The sequence below is a fragment of the Mytilus galloprovincialis genome, chromosome 2 (genome assembly GCF_965363235.1).
Source record: "Mytilus galloprovincialis chromosome 2, xbMytGall1.hap1.1, whole genome shotgun sequence".
NCBI classification, from domain to species: domain Eukaryota; kingdom Metazoa; phylum Mollusca; class Bivalvia; order Mytilida; family Mytilidae; genus Mytilus; species Mytilus galloprovincialis.
In genome coordinates this window covers 45,998,643-46,020,647 of record NC_134839.1, presented here as the reverse complement: position 1 = coordinate 46,020,647, position 22,005 = coordinate 45,998,643, and the positions used below count along the sequence as shown (strand labels likewise).

At 32.9% G+C, this 22,005-nt stretch overlaps 1 protein-coding gene across 1 annotated transcript in view; it reads left to right on the top strand.

Moving 5' to 3' along the window:
• LOC143063686 (uncharacterized) overlaps positions 1 to 22,005 on the top strand; it is a 138,280-nt gene that overhangs the window by 84,575 nt on the left and 31,700 nt on the right. Inside the window, exons 39-49 of the mRNA XM_076236002.1 lie at positions 108 to 260; positions 7,512 to 7,672; positions 9,167 to 9,223; positions 12,130 to 12,904; positions 14,381 to 14,484; positions 15,385 to 15,508; positions 16,391 to 16,588; positions 18,387 to 18,552; positions 18,940 to 19,120; positions 21,321 to 21,467; positions 21,655 to 21,744. Of these exons, the coding sequence (XP_076092117.1) occupies positions 108 to 260; positions 7,512 to 7,672; positions 9,167 to 9,223; positions 12,130 to 12,904; positions 14,381 to 14,484; positions 15,385 to 15,508; positions 16,391 to 16,588; positions 18,387 to 18,552; positions 18,940 to 19,120; positions 21,321 to 21,467; positions 21,655 to 21,744 (2,156 nt within the window). The remainder of the gene's footprint in view (positions 1 to 107; positions 261 to 7,511; positions 7,673 to 9,166; positions 9,224 to 12,129; positions 12,905 to 14,380; positions 14,485 to 15,384; positions 15,509 to 16,390; positions 16,589 to 18,386; positions 18,553 to 18,939; positions 19,121 to 21,320; positions 21,468 to 21,654; positions 21,745 to 22,005) is intronic.

The following is a 22,005-nucleotide window of genomic DNA, read 5'->3' as shown; positions in this document are numbered from 1 at the left end:
GATGGGTGGGTGGGGTCAAACTAATTGAATGCTGCTTACTTGCAAATGTGCTGATTTTCATTTTTGAAATAAGTCATTTGACTTTTATTCAATATATTTTTTTTCAGAAAAGTACTTTGATCAAAAGTTGAAAAAGGAGGCAGCAGATGAAATGGGTCGAAGAGAAAGGCTTGATATTACATTTGGAATAAAAAAATGGAAATTGCCAAATGTAAAATCCTTGTATAACAATACTCGGAAGAACTTTATAAGCATTGAAGGTAAGAGAATGGTAGTTTTTTTAAATGCATTTAATTGCTATTGTGACTATCAATTTTTGATTGAACCATGCTGGATCTATGTGATCACTCTGGTTTTTGAGATGGTGCAGAATACTTAGATGAAGTCATCACGAAACTATTTATGTGTTTTTATTATTATGCCCCATTTATGGGCATTATGTTTTCTGGTCTGTGCGTCCGTCTGTTTGTTCGTTTTTAGTTTTTGGTCGAGGTAGTTTTTGATGAAGTTGAAGTCCAATCAACTTGAAAAACTTAGTACACATGTTCCCTATGACATGATCTTTCTAATTTTGATGCCAAATTAGAGATTTTACCCCATTAACATAGAAAATCATAGTGCGAATGGGGCATCCGTGCACTGGGGACACATTCTTGTTATGACTTGCGGAAACTGTATACATCTTTTTAATCATCATCTGCCAACTTTTAATATGTTATTTGTCCTTAAATTAAGAAAAAGGTTGGGCGAAGAACTTCCTTATTTTAGATATACACAGACATGTGATTCTTATGATTTCAATGGAATTTATTAATATGATTAAGTTTAAAGTTTAACATCAACAATATCTCGGATTATTATACCCCAGGGAACAATGTTTCTAGGGGTATAATGTTTTTGACATGTCTGTCAGCCCGTCCATACTATACTTGTCATCTCAACTCCTCTGAAACCACATAAAGAAATTTCTTGAAACTTTGTAGATATTAACGACATAATATGTAGATGTGCAAATAAACAGAAAATTATGATTCAATATTTTTTCTCAGAGTTAAGCCCCTTTGAACTAATTGACCTCAATATACTACTGCAACAGTTTGTATTCGCAACTCGTCTGAAAAAACACAACTGAATTTCATAAAACATTGTAGATATTAAGAACATGATATGTAGATGTGCATATCAACAGAAAATTATGATTCAATTATTTTCTAGTAGTTATGGCCCTTTGAACTTATCAGCCTCAATATACTACTGCAACAGTTTTCATCCCAATTCCTCTGAAAACACACAACTGAACTTCATGAAACATTGTAGATAATGAGGACATTCTATGTAGATGTGCATATCGACAGGAAATTATGATTGAATTTTTGTCTAGTAGTTATGCCCCTTTGAACTTATTAGCCTCAATACACCGCTGCAACAGTTTGTCATCACAAGTTGTCTGAAACCACACAACCATGAAACTTTTTAGTTAATGGGGACATCATATGTAAGTGTGCATATCCACTAGAAAATTTTTATCAGTTGACTTTTGTAGAGCTATGAGCTTTTAACTTAGGAATTTGATGATATTTTGTTTGTCTAGTGACATTTTAGGGGCATGGGGTATGTGAGCTTACTCACAAAGGTTCTTTAATTATTATTTTCCCCTGTAAAATGCAAACAGAGATACAGGGCATCCCTCCATCTGTCCATTCTGTCCATATTGTCTTTATAAGTGCTGTCACATATACAATTCCTGCCAGATATTTATGATAATTTTAAGCAATGTATAGGATGAGTTTAAGTTTTTTGTGTGTAAAAGTTTGATACCAATGCACCATTATCTTGGATGAATTATACCGTAATTATAATGGGAATTAAAAAAAATTTAGGAAGTTCTGCCCCTTGCAAATGTAACTGATATGGAAAATCAACATTGAGTATTTTGGCAAGATTTATGACACTTAGCATATAAGTAATTAGGGAAATTAAAGTAGATCATCAGAAAATATTACCATCTTTGTAGGAGTATTGTAAAATTTAACAATTGTGCCCTCATCGTAGGGAAGGGGGATTTAAGTTTTTCCCTTGTCTTTCTGTATGTCAGTCCGTCTGTATGTCCCAAAGTTGGTTTCTGTTCTCTAAATTTAGTTTGTCTCAACCAAATATAATGAAACTTGAACAAAATGCTTAATAAAAAACAGATCATGTTTGAATTTTGGTGACTTCACTTTAACCATTCTAGAGTTATGCCCCTTTTCAAAAAGAAGAATTGCTGAATTTTTCTTTTCAGTTCTCTAATTTAAGTTTGACTCAACCAAGTGTTATGAAACTTTTACACACTACTTATTACCACAAAACACAGATCAAGTTTGAATGTTGGTGTTGTCACTTTAGTTGTTCTAGAGTTATGCCCATTTATAAATGGAAAAATTGCTGAATTTTTCGTTTTTTGATCTCTAATTTTAGTTTGCCTCAACCAATTATAATGAAACTTAAACAAAATGCTTATTAAACATGAAAACAGATCAAGTTTAAACTTAGTTTTAACCTTTCTAAAGTTATGCCCCTTTACCAATGGAAAAGGTTTTGCCTCATTGATCAAGTGGTCTAAGTAGTTCTACTACTGTTATCACTAGCCAGTTAAACTAAGGTTGTGAGTTTGAACCGAGCTCGTGTGGAGGCACTGGACTCCAATTCTTATTAACTAGGTTTGTTAGTTTTTACCTATGGAAAGTTGGTGGTTTTCTCTGTGCACTACGTCTTCCTCCACCAATTAAAACTATTGTCACTAAATAGCCCAAATGTGGTGCCTAATTGTGGTGTCAAAACCCAAACAATCAATCAATCAATCAGTTATGTCCCTCTATAAGTTTATATGATATGCTGCAGGGCGCATCATCTGTGTCCCATGGACACAATCCCCTTTTTTAGGTCACCTGGCCCGAAGGCGTCCATCATCCTTTTTAAAAAATGTGCCCGGTGACCCAGCCAACCAACCAAGATGGCTGCCATGGCTAAAATTAGAACATAGGGGTTAAATGTAGATTTTGACTTATATCTCTGAAACCAAAGCAGTTGGAGAAAATCTGACATGGTGTAAAATTATTATCGGGTCAATTTCTATCTGCCCTGATCTACAAATAAGTCAACTTGACCAAGATGGTCAGTTGACCTCTTAAGGGCATACGATACAGTTACAGGGGAGGTAATGACGTTGCTAACGTAAATTGGTATTTTTGCGACGTCAAACTATGACTTATCAGGAAAAGATTCAGTTTTCAACAGAGTTTTATCATTCAAACTTATTTAACTTGAAAATGAGTGCATGGACCCCTATTTTTTAAAATGGCAATTTGTGTCATTTTGCAAGGAAATTATGTGACCCAAATTTTATAAAACTGTAAATAGTGCAATTTTTTTTATTTTGATAAATGTGCAGCAAAAAATGACGTTTTTTCCTCAATTCATGAACATTTGATAAATATGAGTTATTTCTGAATAAAAATTGCATAATTTTTGTCGAGCCTGCAACTTTTGTTGCAGAAAGCTCGACATAGGGATAGTGATCCGGCGGCGGCGTTAGCTAACTTCTTAAAAGCTTTATATTTTAGAAGGTAGAAGACCTTGATACTTCATACTTTGTATATAGATGCCTCATGTTACGAACTTTCCGTCAGTTACATGTCCAATGTCCTTGACCTCATTTTCATGGTTCAGCGACTACTTGAAAAAAAAGTTAAGATTTTTTGTAATGTTAAATTCTCTCTTATTATAAGTAATTGGATAACTATATTTGGTATGTGCGTACCTTGCAAGGTCCTCATGCCCGTCAGACAGTTTTCACTTGACCTTAACCTCATTTCATGGATCAGTGAACAAGGTTAAGTTTTGGTGGTCAAGTCCATATCTCAGATACTATAAGCAATAGGTCTAGTATATTCGGTGTATGGAAGGACTGTAAGGTGTACATGTCCAACTGGCAGGTGTCATCTGACCTTGACCTCATTTTAATGGTTCAGTGGTTTTAGTTAAGTTTTTGTGTTTTGGTCTGTTTTTCTTATACTATATGCAATAGGTCTACTATATTTGGTGTATGGAATGATTGTAAGGTGTACATGTCTAGCTGACAGGTGTCATCTGACCTTGACCTCATTTTCATGTTTCAGTGGTCAAAGTTAAGGTTTTGAGTTTTGGTCTATTTTTGTAATACTTTATGCATTAGGTCAACTATATTTGGTGTATGGAAATATTTTATGATCTTTATGTCTGTTACGCCGGTTTTATTTGACCTTGACCTCATTTTCACGGTCCATTGCTAAGTGTTAAGTGTTTGTGTTTTGGTCTGTTTTTCTTAATTTATAAGCAATAAGTCAACTATATTTGTTGTATTGAAGAATTGTTAGCTGTACATGTCTGCCTGGCATGGTTCATCTGACCTTGACCTCATTTTCAATTTACATGGTCGTTGCAGGTAAAAACAATCCTCATCAGTGATACAAACACATAATTAATGTTGACTTATCATTCAAGATTTATTCAAAAGTGGGAGATTTCCTGATTTTCCCCTTTTGAGTGGGAGTCTCCCGCTCAAAACGGGAGGGTTGGCAGGTGTGTTATTAAATTCATCTTAAAAAATTGGAGTTATCTTCCTTTGTCTAGAATTCCTGTTAAATCAACAACAACCAATGCAACACTTAATTCTACTTCCCATTGATAAATTGAAGCAATCTCAACCCATAGTGCTTACAAGCACTTTGATTGGCTTTTATCTCTCAAACCAAAGCATTTAGAGCAAATCTGACTGGAGTAAAATTGTTAATATGGTCAAAATCTATCTGCTCTGAAATTTTCAGATGAATCCGACAACCCATTATTAGGTTGCTGCCCCTGAATTGGTAATTTTAAGAAAATTTTGCTGTTTTTGGTTATTATCTTGAATATTATTATAGATAGAGATAAACTGTAAACAGCAATAATGTACAACAAAGTTAGACCTAAAAATAAGTCAACATGACCAAAATGGTCAATTGACCTCTTAAGGAGTTATTGCCCTTTATAGTCAATATTTTACAATTTTCATAAATTTTTGTAAAATATTTATTACTGTAACTACTGGGCCAAGTTCATAACAGATAGAGATAATTTTAAGCTGCAAGAATGTTCAATAAAGTAAGATCTACAAACACATCACAATCACCAAAACACAATTTTGTCATGAATCCATCTGTGTCCTTTGTTTAATATGCACATAGACCAAGGTGAACAACACAGATTTTTTAGAACCACTAGTTTTTGTCGAGCCTTCGACTTTAGTCGAAAAAGCGAGACTAAGCGATCCTACATTCCTTCGTCGTCGTCGGCGGCGGCGTCCACAAATATTCACTCTGTGGTTAAAGTTTTTGAAATTTTAATAACTTTCTTAAACTATACTGAATTTCTACCAAACTTGGACAGAAGCTTGTTTATGATCATAAGAAAGTATCCAGAAGTAAATTTTGTAAAAATAAAATTCCATTTTTTCCGTATTTTACTTATAAATGGACTTAGTTTTTCTGCGAGGAAACATTACATTCACTCTGTGGTTAAAGTTTTTATAATTTTAATAACTTTCATAAACTATCCTTGATCTGTACCAAACTAGGATAGAAGCTTGTTTATGATCATAAGATAGTATCAAGAAGAAAATGTTGTGAAAATAAATTTCCACTTTTCCGTATTTTACTTATAAATGGACTTAGTTTTTCTGCGAGGAAACATTACATTCACTCTGTGGTTAAAGTTTTTAAAATTTTAATAACTTTCATAAACTATCCTTGATTTGTACCAAACTTGGACAGAAGCTTGTTTATGATCATAAGATAGTATCAAGAAGAAAATTTTGTAAAAATAAATTTCCATTTTTCCGTATTTTACTTATAAATGGACTTAGTTTTTTTGCCAGAAACAAAACATTCACTCTGTGGTTTAAGTTTTTAAAATTTTTATAATGTTCTTAAACTATCCTGGATTTCTACCAAACTTAGACAAAAGCTTATTTCTGATCATAAGATATTATTCAGAAGTATTTAATTTTGTAAAAAAAAAATTCATTTTTTCCGTATTTTACTTATAAATGGACTTAGTTTTTCTTCCAGTTAACATTACATACAGTCTGCAGTTAAAGTTTATAAAACATTTATTAGATTCATAAACTATCCTGGATTTTTTTACCAAACTTGGAAGCTTCTTTCAATCAAAAGACAGTATCGTGAGGGAAATTTTTATTGATGTTTTTCCTCATTTTTGTTGAGTCTGCGATTAACAGAAAAATTCGTAAGGGTTCCACGGAACCCAGTGTCTCGCCTACTTTTGCTGTTAATCGCAGACTCAACAAAAATGAGGAAAAACATCAATAAAAATTTCCCTCTCGATACTGTCTTTTGATTGAAAGAAGCTTCCAAGTTTGGTAAAAAATCCAGGATAGTTCATGAATCTAATAAATGTTTTATAAACTTCAACTGCAGACTGTATGTAATGTTAACTGGAAGAAAAACTAAGTCCATTTATAAGTAAAATACGGAAAAATTGAATTTTTTTTTACAAAATTTACTTCTGAATAATATCTTATGATCAGAAACAAGCTTTTGTCTAAGTTTGGTAGAAATCCAGGATAGTTTAAGAACATTATAAAATTTTAAAAACTTAAACCACAGAGTGAATGTTTTGTTTCTGGCAAAAAAACTAAGTCCATTTATAAGTAAAATACGGAAAAATGGAAATTTATTTTTACAAAATTTTCTTCTTGATACTATCTTATGATCATAAACAAACTTCTGTCTAAGTTTGGTACAAATCAAGGATAGTTTATGAAAGTTATTAAAATTTTAAAAACTTTAACCACAGAGTGAATGTAATGTTTCCTCGCAGAAAAACTAAGTCCATTTATAAGTAAAAGACGGAAAAAATGGAATTTTATTTTTACAAAATTTACTTCTGGATACTTTCTTATGATCATAAACAAGCTTCTGTCCAAGTTTGGTAGAAATTCAGTATAGTTTAAGAAAGTTATTAAAATTTCAAAAACTTTAACCACAGAGTGAATATTTGTGGACGCCGCCGCCGACGACGACGACGCCGACGACGACGGAATGTAGGATCGCTTAGTCTCGCTTTTTCGACTAAAGTCGAAGGCTCGACAAAAAGTAGGCGAGACACCGGGTTCCGTGGAACCCTTACGAATTTTTTATTTAAAAGGGGAAAAAATTGGAACCATGGAAACTATGATTCTGATTAGCTAATTAATTTTTCCTTACTTATTTAAAAGTTGTTGAATTATTGGAAACATGATTGAGATACCTTCAATGTGCAAAAGTTTTTACAGAAGAATCCTGAATAAAATCTGCCAAGTTTGAAATGTTAACAGGCTTATTACCATTTTTGACATTAGTCTTGAATGCTATGTCAGTTGTTGTAGTTGCTAGTTTTTTCAATAAAACTTTGGTATAATTCCAAGTGAAAAAATATAATATCTACCTTTTCAGATGGTTTGAAAGAGAAGACATACAAACTTAAGAAACCACAGGAAATATGTGTCCATTTTATGGATATCCCAGGATTTCCTGTAAAGCAGTTTGTTCCTGTGGATTTAAGTTATGGATGTTTATATCAAAGTTGGACTTATGTTGCATTATTAGCATATCAGGTAATTGTTTCCTTTATAATGAGGCCCTACATCAAGGATTGGGGAACACTTTACTTATATGAAAGTACTTATATATTTGTGCCCCCTCCCTGTAAATGGATACAAGCTTATAATATAGTGAATGCAAAGTATATCAGCAAAAACACCATTAGCTTTATATCAGTCCTTAAAAAACCTAAGCTGTACAACTTTCAACCTTTTACTTCCAATGAAAAATTTGTTTCGAGCATAGGAAGCCAGACTTCTGATGATGATGATGCAAAAATCCAGTCCCTCTATGTGTACAATTTTCCCTCATGTTAGGCACTGTATATCAGCCTAATATAACAACTGAATTATTCGTATTATGATGAAGTATTCATTTTATCTCTTAATAATTCTCATAAGGAAAAAATATATACATATTTTGCTTGGTTTTTAGCTCACCTGACCTGAAAGGTCAAGTGAGCTTTTCTCATCACTTGCCGCCCGTCGTCCTCCATGTGTAGTCGTCTGTTAACTTTAAAAAAAAATCTTCTTCTCTGCAACTAATGACCCAAATTAAACCAAACTTTACTACAATCATCGCTAGGGTAACTAGTTTCAAAAATGTGATCGATGACCCCCGCCTGTCAACCAACATGGCAGACATGACTAAAAATAGAACATATGGGTAAAATGCAGTTTTTGGCTTATATAGATATAGGAAGATGTGGTGTGAGTGCCAATATATCTCTAAACTAAAGCATTTAGAACAAATCTGACTTGGTTAAAATCTTCAGCAGGTTATAATCTATCCGCTCTCGAATTTTCAGACAAATCCGACAAACCATTGTTTGATTGCTGCCCCTGAATTGGTAATTTTAAGGACATTTTTGGTTATTATCTTGAATATTATTATAGATAGAGATAAACTATAAACAGCAATAATGTTCAGCAAATTAAGGTCTACAAATAAGTCGACATGACCAAAATAGTCAGTCAACCACTTTAGGAGTTATTGCCCTTTATAGTCAATTTTTCATAAAATTTTTGTAATCTTTTACAAATGTCTTCTCCTGAAACAAATGAGACAAATTAAAACAACCTTGGCCTCAAATAATCATGAGGGTATTTGGTTTTTAAAAATGTGTCCAATGACCCTGTCTGTCAACCAACATAGCAGACATGGCTAAAAATAGAAAATAGGGGGAATATGCAGTTTTTGACTTGTATCTCTGATACTAGAGCAAAAGTATAACTGTTGCATTATTTCATGCATCAATAGTAAATAAAATCATGTGAGCAACACAGGTTCTTTGGAGCCTCTAGTTTAAAACGTCTTGATTATGCAGGAAACATTGGCCAATCCACAGGGAGACTACTAAAATCAAAAATATAATCTGAAACCATTTTGGCAAAGATGTCTGTGAATTCAAATACTATCTACAGTCTGGAATTAGCAACAATCAAACGTATGCACCTAAAATATGAGGCTTCATGTAATGGTATTTTTTCTTTGTTTTTGCTTTTCAGCTCTCAGTTCCATCTTTTGATCAGTTGATTTCAACCAAAAGCTTGGAAAGAAAACAGGTATTTCCGATATATTAGTATTTAATTAAAAGAAAAAGCTGATAAGCAGGTTCTCAGACTAGTGATTTTTTTCCCCCGCCTGTTTTAGTGCTGTTAACTTGTATTGCTTGTTGTGTATTATAACGCTTGCTTGACTCTACTGAACATTGAATTTGTGTTATTTAAGCAATGACTCTAATATTTTTATACGACCGCAAAAATTTTAATTTTTCGTCGTATATTGCTATCACGTTGGCGTCGTCGTCTGCGTCGTCATCGTCGTCATCCGAATACTTTTAGTTTTCGCACTCTAACTTTAGTAAAAGTGAATAGAAATCTATGAAATTTTAACACACGGTTTATGACCACAAAAGGAAGGTTGGGATTGATTTTGGGAGTTTTGATCCCAACATTTTAGGAATTAGGGGCCAAAAAGGGCCCAAATAAGCATTTTCTTGGTTTTCGCACAATAACTTAAGTTTAAGTAAATAGAAATCTATGAAATTTTGACACAAGGTTTATGACCACAAAAGGAAGGTTGGGATTGATTTTGGGAGTTTTGGTTCTAACAGTTTAGGAATTAGGGGCCAAAAAAGGGCCCAAATAAGCATTATTCTTGGTTTTCGCACAATAACTTTAGTTTAAGTAAATAGAAATCAATGAAATTTAAACACAAGGTTTATGACCACAAAAGGAAGGTTGGTATTGATTTTGGGAGTTGAGATCTGAACAGTTTAGGAATTAGGGGCCAAAAAGGGGCCCACGTAAGCATTATTCTTGGTTTTCGCACCATAACTTTAGTTTAAGTAAATAGAAATCTATGAAATTTAAACACAAGGTTTATGACCACTTAAGGAAGGTTGGGTTTGATTTTGGGAGTTTTGGTCCCAACAGTTTAGGAATAAGGGGCCCAAAGGGTCCAAAATTGAACTTAGTTTGATTTCATCAAAAATTGAATAATTGGGGTTCTTTGATATGCCGAATCTAACTGTGTATGTAGATTCTTAATTTTTGGTCCCGTTTTCAAATTGGTCTACCTTAAGGTCCAAAGGGTCCAAAATTAAACTTAGTTTGAATTTGACAAAAATTGAATCCTTGGAGTTCTTTGATATGCTGAATCTAAAAATGTACTTAAATTTTTGATTATTGGCCCAGTTTTCAAGTTGGTCCAAATCGGGTCCAAATTAAACTTTGTTTGATTTCATCAAAAATTGAATAATTGGGGTTCTTTGATATGCCAAATCTTACTGTGTATGTAGATTCTTAATTTTTAGTCCCGTTTTCAAATTGGTCTACATTAAAGTCCAAAGGGTCCAAAATTAAACTAAGTTTGATTTTAACAAAAATTGAATTCTTGAGCTTTTTTGATATGCTGAATCTAAACATGTACTTAGATTTTTGATTATGGGCCCAGTTTTCAAGTTGGTTCAAATCAGGATCCAAAATTATTATATTAAGTATTGTGCAATAGCAAGAAATTTTCAATTGCACAGTATTCAGCAATAGCAAGAAATCTTCAATTGCACAGTATTGTGCAATAGCAAGAAATTTTCAATTGCACAGTATTGCGCAATAGCAAGAAATCTTCAATTGCACAGTATTGTGCAATAGCAAATATTTTCAATTGCACAGTATTGCGCAATAGCAAGAAATATCTAATTGCACAATATTGTGCAATAGCAAGAAATTTTCAATTGATTGGAGTTATCTTTCTTTGTCCAGAATAGTAGTTGAATCAACTTAAATCATTGTTTTATACAATATACAATGTATATTCACTTTTACTACCAACTGATAAATTAAAACAATCTTTACCATTCAGTGATAACAAGCACCTTTTGTTACATTTTAATATTTTATGATGTATTTAAATGAGTAGTTATTGTTGCAAACTCTATTAGAAATTTGAATTGAGATCAGTTTTGGAAAAAGGGAAAGGGGGATGTGAAAAAAAAAATGGGGGGGGGAGGTTAAATTTTTCTCATTTCAGATTTCATAAATAAAAAGAAAATTTCTTCAAACATTTTTTTGAGAGGATTAATATTCAACAGCATAGTGAATTGCTCAAAGGAAAAAAAAGTATTTTAAGTTCATTAGACCACATTCATTCTGTGTCAGAAACCTATGCTGTGTCAACTATTTAATCACAATCCAAATTTAGAGCTGAATCCAGCTTGAATGTTGTGTCCATACTTGCCCCAACCCTTCAGGGTTCAACCTCTGCGGTCGTATAAAGCTGCGCCCTGCAGAGCATCTGGTTTCTGTCTATGAAGAAATAACAAAACATTTGGTGCACACTGAATAACGCACGTAGCGGGTTATTTAACAGTGTGCACCACATTTTTTATGTTATTTCGAATAGACAGAAAAAAATATTACAGTCATTTCTTATAGTTTAATTCTAAATTCCATTTCAAACCGTAGAAAACCTTGAAAAAACGTTGATGACGTCACGGTCACATGATTAAATTATGTCTATGGTCTGATAACAAAATAACGTCAGCCAATCAGAAGATGCGTTACATCCAAAATTAAATTATAAAAAAATGAAATGATCTACTATATTTGTTTCCATTTCTTGTCTTGCTGTATGTGTTAAACATTGCATGATCTGAATTTCAGAAGTAAATTGTCTTGCTGCATGTGTAAAACATTGTATGATCTGAATTTCAGATGTAAATTGTCTTGCTGCATGTGTAAAACATTGTATGATCTGAATTTCAGATGTAAATTGTCTTGCTGCATGTGTAAAACATTGTATGATCTGAATTTCAGATGTAAATTGTCTTGCTGCATGTGTAAAACATTGTATGATCTGAATTTCAGATGTAAATTGTCTTGTTGCATGTGTAAAAGATTGTGTGATCTGAATTTCAGATGTAAATTGTCTTGCTGCATGTGTAAAACATTGTGTGGTCTGATTTCAGATTGAAAGTTTACTGTACCAGCTGATACAACCTTATGCTTCACTGTGTTGTATTTATTCTACTCAGTACGGTGGACTACCTTACCAACAGAGCCCTGCAAATTACACTGATGGAATTGATGACCTTTATATGGACTCACAAATAGCACTCTCTGTAATAGACGACCAAGGAAGCTATACTATGATGAAAGACACCAATAAATTTAAAAGAGTGCTCAATTTTTTGGCATGTAAAGCACACAGTAATGGCATGCGTGCTCAGAATCTCTTTCCTCTGATAAGGTTTTCTCTAGAAAAGGAATTTTATCATCCATACTCCGAAAATCTGAGTACACTGCTAGTCAATGGGGTACCTTTGGACACATTACCAGATGATGTTTTCCAAACTTTTAAAAAATTGAAGGTTTTTGCTATCACAGATGTGCCTATGGAGAAGACACCTATTTTTCCATCAGGCATGTCCAAATGTACAAATCTAGAGATTGTATTTCTGAGTGGTATGCATGGTTTAAAGGAACTACCAAGTGATGTCATTTTAGGACCATCTCTTAGAATATTCCATATTTACCATATTCCCATTAAGAAATTAAACATTGATTGGCCTGTATCTAGTTTGTTGACCTCTTTAACATTAACTGGATTACTGTTAGAGGAGGTACCAGTTAAAATCAGCAATTTACACCGACTGGAGGAACTAATTTTAGATTACAATCCAATTACATCTATACCAGAGGAGATTGGACGTTTGAAAAAGCTGAAAATTCTTAGCATGAAAGGTAGCTTTTATTATTCATAGTTATTATAATAATGTTTGATTTATTGCTACTAGGGCAACAACTATTGTTTTTGAAATTTTGTCTTAGAGAGTTCAATTTTCAGTTTAACTTTTTGTTTTAAAAAAAGTAAGATATTTACATTTTCTAACAGTTCATGAATATTCAGACTTAAAACCTGTTACTGTAAATTCAGAATTTTTGTAACATTTTTGCAAACAATGAGACAGGACAGGTATCTCAAAATAAAAGCTAGCACTTTGAATTTTAAATAGCATTATTTGTGTGCCAAATTTTCTGAAACTGCAATAATTAATTCCACTTGTTTGTCCATTGTTCAACTATCATATTTAATAAATGTAAGAAATCTCAGAATGTTTACAGTACATTATCATGGTAAAGAGAATAAATGGAAATACAGGGGATTAAAGTCTAAAAAGATTGTTAATCCCATCGCTACACTGTGGAATCTGCATTGGATAATCACGGAGATCATTTTGATGAACTTCCAATATTGAAGAGTCTTTGTATTAACTATGATAGGCAGTTTGGATGTTAAATATGACAATTATTCTTGAACCAGGGCTTTCATCAAATTCTTGACTTGTTAAGCCTAAACCTGAACAGGACAAATACTACTTACCAGCTGACAATAAAATTGAGAATGGAAATGGGGAATGTGTCAAAGAGACAACAACCCGACCAAATAAAAAACAACAGCAGAGGGTCACCAACAGGTCTTCAATGTAGCGAGAAATTCCCGCACCCGGCGGCGTCCTTCAGCTGGCCCCTAAACAAATATATACTAGTCCAGTGATAATGAACGCCATACTAATTTCCAAATTTTACACAAGAAACTAAAATTAAAATAATACAAGACTAACAAAGGCCAGAGGCTCCTGACTTGGGACAGGCGCAAAAATGGGACGGGGTTAAACATGTTTGTGAGATCTCAACCCTCCCCCTATACCTCTAACCAATGTAGAAAAGTAATCGCATAACAATACGCACATTTAAAATTCAGTTCAAGAGAAGTCCGAGTCTGATGTCAGAAGATGTATTCGAAGAAACTAAACAAAATGACAATAATACATAAATAACAACAGACTACTAGCAGTTAACTGACATGCCAGCTCCAGACTTCAATTAAACTGACTGAAAGATTATGATTTCATCATATGAACATCAGGCACAATCCTTCCCGTTAGGGGTTTAGTATCATACCATCATAACATATATGAGAAGAACATAACCCGTGTCATGCCAACAACTGTTTTTAGAATAAATGTGTTTAGTTCCGATGCAAAGACCTTATCAGTGACTCAATATTAACGCCAAAATATGCAATCTTTAATGACTTGACAACAGTATCGTAATTATATCCCTTCTTAATAAGTCTATTCAAAGGTATTGTAAGTTTCTGAGGTGAATTCTGACACCTTTGTGCTAGTCTTTATTGTAACCTTTTTATTTTTCTAGGTATACCATGGATACATTTACAACAAAAGTCAGAAATGCCAAAAGCAATGTACACACAATGGTATGCAGAAAATTCATGCATTAGAAACTACTACAGTGAGGAGGTATGGATAAATATTTCCCAAAAATTTAAAGTATCACACATGGGTTTAGACAACTAAGGGGTTCTGATCCCAGATCCCGCTTACTGTTTTGTTAGACCCGTTTTTCCGCTTACACTAAGTAAGTGATTCTCATTTTTTTGTAATTTCTCACTAGACCTCATTTCCCATTTTCACTGCACAATAATTCGACTTTCACGTGTCACACTTACAAAAAATCGTCAATCCCGCATCACTCTTAGACCCCAATAAGACCCACAACAAAACCAAGGAGAAATGGTTTCTGATTTTCCTAAATTGGCATTTACAGTTATTGTCCCTTTAAGCTCACAAAAGGAGATATGGGGTATACATCAATGATGCAGTGGGGGCCTCAGTGGTCTAGAGGTCTAAGAAGGTGATCTACTGTATCACTAGCCTATCAACACTGAGGTTGTGAGTTACTACCCTTTGTGTGGCAAGTACGTGTAATTTTTATGTTTTCATCAAAATACAATATTGTTAGCAAATATAAGAATGGTATGTAAAAACAAACCAAAAATTAAGTTACAGCTAATTTCCTATAGCTTGAAGAGTAAAACTTTGGTTGTCTTGCTTGCTTTGTTTGTTTAAATGTTTATTCCCACTTTGTAATTAAGAATTACATCTCCAAACAATATATATGACATGGTTAAACCTGTATATATCATATTTTAAAACTGTAATTGGACATTATCCCAATATAATTGTACAATATACAAACAAAGCAAGCAAGCATACCAAAGTCTTCCTCTACATGCATTAGGAAATTAGCTGTAAAGGATAAAAATGTATTTTAATTGGAAAAAGGAAAACTTACAATAAAAATGTGTTGTTTTTTTCTAAATTGGGAAAAATTTAGTTAACATTTTACTTGTATTTTAGGAGTTTGAAGAACTATTTAGTAAGTTTGATTTGAACAACAACAGCATACTGGATCAGCATGAATTAGCCAGACTGAACATGTATTTACTTCTGAATATACCTCGTATTGGCCTTAAATCATTAGGTAAGTTATTACAGGTTGTGTAAACAAAGATTTAACTATAACAATACAATAATACAGCAAGATAGCTGAACAATAATTGTGGTTACAAAAACAAAATACTATAAGAAATGGTGTACATCTTAAAAGATAATATATCAAAACATGAAATCACAAAACAATAAAAACCAAGATAAGGAGAATAAAACTGTGGCCTATACAGGCCTAAATTCATACTTACTAGGGGGTGGGGGGAGGTAAAGCGTTGATTGTTATGACCAGTTTGCATCTTAGAAGCTAAGTAGGAATGGTTTAGCCTATCAGAAATACATATTGATTTTGCAATTCGCTTAGGAACTTTCAGTTTTGAATTTTCCTCAGAGATTGGTATTTTTGTTTTTGTTTTTTTAATTTTTATATCAAAGTCTGAAGTAATTTTTATGTCAATCATTAATTTGAAACCCAAATTATTACCATGTCATGATTGCCTTTGTTACTTAATCTTATGGGAATGAAATTGGAATAAGAAAGAAATGTTTGACTGGATCAAATATTGTTTGGCAGCCCTGGCTAGCAGGTCTGTTTTGCTAGGATAGCAGTTCTTTCAATAGGACTAGTAAAATCCTTCTACCAATAAGTCCTGAACTAGTGAACTGTAATAAATTTCTTAAACCCTGAGTAATTGTGATAAAACACAATTTTTGACAATTTTTTCTTATTTTGCACCCTGAAAAATGTAATTGATAGAGCTAAGCATGTACAGTTATTAAAAAAAAAATAGTGTCAACATCAAAAAGTGAAACGATCAATAGTGCCACTTGGAAAGACCATTTCGAGGACTGATTCTGCCAACAAAAAGGTTCAGATCTGCATTTCTCATATTCCCTTTATAAATTCTATTTACAGGAGACAAGGAGTATGGTGGAATCCCTCCTGCTATTTTTAGGCTGAAGTCATTAGAGCAGTTAAACTTATCGTATACAGCCATAACAATGGTGCCATACCAAGCTAAAAATTTGTTGGAACTTACTTCCCTTAACTTGGGGCATTGTCCATTGTTAGAGGGTATATCTGGAGATGTTGGACTTTTGCCTAACCTAAAGAGTAAGATTCTTAATGAATAGAAAAGAATTTCCTGGTAGCAAAAAGTTAATAATATCTAATGCAAAAAACAACCTTGTAAAAAGTTTTTCTATTCAGTCAGTTGTAACAAAACTGTTATCTCAGTTTAAAAGGAAAAGTGTGCCATTAAAACTTGTGTCAAACAAATGAAGCCTCCTTAAGTGTTTCCAAAGTTCAGTTTTGATTGATGTGATTTTACCAAAACTTGACAAAAGTTTATAATGCAGAGAAGGTTATATTGATGTAAATGACGATAAAAATTTTAAGGTTAGTTACGGTGTATATTAAACTAACATTTTTTTATTTAAGAGTCATACCGTATGGCGGGTTTAAAATTTCGCTATTTAGGAACAACAAAGTATACAAAAAATTTTGATGCTTTTTATTTTGGATGATTCTTAAATCCCAATTAATTATTTTAGAGGATACTGCAATTGTTACATATAAAATAATTGAAAAACTGAGAAGCAACGTTAATTGATTTGTTTACCTTAATGACATCCTATTTATTGTTCTTGACTGGAACTTTGATGTACTTACTAATTAGGTTATAAAATTATCAAGACTGATTTACAACTCTTATGTAATTTGACACTAATTAAAAAGGGTCATTACCTGATACAGTACCCTACTCTCATAATTTATTTGACACTAATTACATGTAATAAGAATATACATACATGAAAGTCATTTTATAAAATACATGTAAGTTCAATGCCCTTTTTGTCTAGTTTGTTAAAACTAACCTATACTGTTATTGACCTAGTGACCGACGCTTTAGCTATTAGAAAGTAATGAAAGTATGCATTGATAATGCGGAATTTATTTTCACGATTTTCTTTCATCCGCTAAAATAAGCTCAAATAAACACCCTGCAAAAATAACCCACTATATGGTATCATGACCTACATCAGTCCTGCTCTTTTTCAATCTGTTAACATTTTATCTGGAATCAACTTATGTGATGTGTAATTATCAGAGAAGCAACAGTAGCTATACCAATATTTCTTAAGTTTATGTAAATATTTAGGGGTCAGCTGAAACTTTCCTCAGGTGCAGTAGTTTTCACTGAGTTGAGGAACTATTGGTGACCATGGGCTGTTTTTTCACTCTTTGGTCCGGTTGTTTCTTTAAGAATTATGTACCCTTGTGTTGTTTCAATGCTAAACATATGGAAAATTTATAAAAAATCCACAGCCTTTCCCCTTACACTTTCATATTTGGCAATTCCGTACTTGAGAGATAGAGGATTATTGCATGTAGTGCTAGCAATGATTTCCTTGAAACAAGTTTATAAATTTATAAATTGGTTTAAAAAAAAAAAATATGGACCAATTTCAGTACACCTTCTAGGGTACGCTCAACTTTAGTGGCTTAGCATGAGGTGTTTTGGAATTTAAAGGTTGTTTAGGACTATGTGTAAACAATAAAGGCTAGCTGATCATAGAAAAACAAGTGAGTAAACTATATTTCAAATTTTATAACAAAAATCTCTGTATTAAAGTCAAAATTCTGTGATTTTCTTTTCACCAAATTCCCTTCTTCTACTAAATGCAATGAAACTATAAATTATTATGCTTTGCACGAAGTTTCCCCTCCGTATATGTACAAAATGGCCCGTCCTTATTATTCATTTTCTTTGCTGTTTTGATACTGTTGTAGTTTGAAAAGTTTATTATTCACAGGCCACAGAAGGGGTCCAAACCTTAACACATTCCCTTTTTCCTTTGTCTATTCTCTAGATATTTATTTTTAAAAACTATCTATATGTATGTTGTAGGTATTAATTTGAACAACTGTCCCTCCTTAGAAACACCTCCACAAGATATTGTTGGACGTGGGGTTGCTTCTGTCAAAGCTTTTCTAAAGAGAATTGCAGGAGGATTTATAGAATGTCATCGCACAAAACTTATGTTCATAGGACTAGGACAAGCTGGCAAAACAACGTAAATATTATTTAATTATTCTAAAAGCAACTTTGATTTTAAAGTCTAGTTGAGCTCTTAAAAAGAAGATTAAGAACTGCAGAAAATTTATCAAATTTTCTGATGTGTACCAAAAAATTCTTGCAATGAGGAGATACATTAAATGTTTTAAATTTTATGAAAATCCTATAACTGTAAATTTAGAAATTATTGACAGGTTTCTGTAAATGCGAATAATGTGACTGAGTAATAATAAGAACTTGCATTCCCATATCAGATACAATAGAATTTCAATTAAATAGTCTATTTCATAAGAAATACTTCACTCTATCAATTACTGGGATCTATTATTTATAATACAGTTGGGTTTAGTTCATTAAGATTACTTAAGTTCTTCATTTCATTTAGATTACTGAATGCTTTAAGAAGTGAGAAGAAGAAGACTGAGAAAACAGAGGATGTTGAACTAACTGATGGGATAGATATAATACCTTGGATTGTACCAGTTGAGCATGAGGGCAGAAAAATAGACATTACCTACAGTTGTTGGGACTTTGCAGGACAAACTGTATATTACAATACCCATCAGGTAATCATTGCAGGACAAACTATATTACAATACTCATCAGGTAATCATATCAGGACAAACTGTATATTACAATAATCATCAGGTAATCATTTCAGGCCAAACTGTATATTACTATACCCATCAGGTAATCATTGCAGGACAAACCATATATTACTATACCCATCAGGTAATCATTGCAGGACAAAACTGTCTGTTACAATACTCATCAGGTAATCATTGCAGGTCAAACTGTATATTACAATTACCATCAGGTAAGCATTGCAGGACAAACTGTATATTACAATACTCATCAGATAATCATTGTAGGACAAACTGTATATTACAATACTCATCAGGTAATCATTGAAGGACAAACTGTATATTACAATACCCATCAGGTAATCCTTGCAGGACAAACTGTATATTACAACACCCATCAGGTAATTATTGCAGGAAAAACTGTATTACAATACCCATCAGGTAATCATTGCAAGACAGACTGTATATTACAAACCCATCAGGTAATCATAGCAGGACAAACTATATTACAATACCTATCAGGTAATCATAGCAGGACAAACTGTATATTACAACACCCATATACCCACCAGGTAATCATTGCAGGACAAACTGTATATTACAATACTCATCAGGTAATCATTGAAGGACAAACTATATTACAATACCCATCAGGTAATCATTGCAGCACAAACTGTATATTACAATACCCAGCAGGTAATCATAGCAGAACAAACTGTATATTACAACACCCATCAGGTAATCATAGCAGGACAAACTGTATATTACAACACCCATCAGGTAATCATAGCACAAATTAAACCATAAACAAAATATGAGTGAATCAATATCTGGCAAGTGATCATAGCAATTTAGATTTGAATAAATGCAATTTCAATTATTCCAAGCCATTGAAATCAGTATAGCTCCAATGGACAGCTTGTTTTTTTTTTACTTTTCTTAAGATATAACTAAATTTGGAGGTGTTCAAACCAGAGTAGCTCCATAGGACAGTTTGATTCATTTGACTTGACCTTAGATTTAACTATTTTGCTTGGTGTTGGTTTTTTACTTTTCTTAAGATATAACTAAATTTGGAGGTGTTCAAACCAGAGTATCTCCATAGGACGTCTTGATTAATAAGACTTAACTTTAGATATACAATGTATTCCAACATGCTGCTTTAACCAACACATTTTTATTGTCCAAAAATATGCCTATCCTTGCAGAAAAAAATGTATTCTGACACCCTGTCTTATCCGACGTTTTTTCTGGCCCTGCAGTGTGTGGGATAACTCAGATTACACTGTAACTGAATTTCCATGTGTTGAAACCAGTATAGCTCCATAGGACTGCTTGATTCATTTGACTTGACCTAAGATTTAACTGAATCACTTAGAGTTGAAATCAGTATAGCTCAATAGGAAAGTTTGATTCATTTTACTTGACCCTAGATTTAACTAAATTCCAAATTATTGAAATCAGTATACTACAAGTTCCAAAGAGACAACTTGATTCATTTGATTTTATCTTGAATTTAACAAAATTCCAAAGTATTGAAATCAGTATAGCTCCAAAGAAACAACTGGATTCATTTGACTTAATCTTAAATTAAACTGCACTCTAAGGTGTTGAAAACAGTTTTAGTTTAGTTTAAACATATTTATTTATAGTGGATTGGGAAACAAGTTTTGCAACTTACATTAATCCCTTTCCACTTTGCGGGTGAGAGTGCTGCCTTGTAGCGGCATTAGCCTACTCTTTTTCGAAATCTACAAGGGTGTCTTTAACGTGCAAGAGATATGGCTCTCTCTTAACACAGTTCAGCCATTTATCGTCCCCTTCCATTGGACTATCATCGTTTCCTCAAGACCATACTCGCAAATGGTGTCAAGGGAGAGCCGAAAATTTTCACCCCAAACGGGAATCGAACCTGGAAACAGTATCAAATGAAGTTGGATTCATTTGAATATAACTTTGATTTAGCTAAATTCAAAGGTGCTTAAATCAGTATAGCAATCAAATGACAGTTTAAATAATTTGACTTGCAGAGCAAGAATTTTACCTAGAAAAAAATGTTGGTTAAAGAAGAATGGTTGTTTAGAATTTGAATTCACTCGACTGAAAAGTTAAGTACATATTGTGTATGTGCTCACAAATTTCAAACACTAATTACAATGCATGTTGGTTTTTTTCTTTCTAGTTTTTCCTGTCCAAGCAAGCAGTATATGTATTATTATGGAACATGAGGATGGGATTTGAGCATGCTGGACTAGATTTCTGGTTGAGTTCTGTGGCTTGCCACTGTCCAGATGCCCCTGTCATCATAGTTGGAACACAGTTAGATCAGGTAAGGGTTCTAAGTCTAGTTAATTATTGTTTGGACTGTATATACATTATTTTTACACATGTGAAGATGGTTTTTGGGGTTTTCTAATTTAAAGTTGCATATTAGTGTATATTGTTCATTCTTGTTATAGAATAGATGCAAATAAATGGTAAAGGATTGTATTGTATATTTTTTCATTCTTATTTAGATTCCAATGCCAGACATGCCTGAGGCAGAGCTTATGGAAAAATATCCACAGATTAAAAAATTCTGTTATGTCAGCTCTACAGCTGGAACAGTAAGTTATATAAGTTATCTGTAAACCAGCAATATTTTACATAGGTTACAAATTAAGTTATCAAGGCCCTACATCAAGGATGTAGAAGCACCATTGTTTTCACCTTGTCCATTTGTTCCTCAACAATATTTGTAAATGCAAAATCTACAAGAGGATTAATTTTTTAAAAGTTTTTGATAATCTCAAATTTTCAGAAATGTCTAGTTGTTGTGCATAACATGTTATCTTTATAGCAAGATTACACCCATAAGTGTCAAGGCA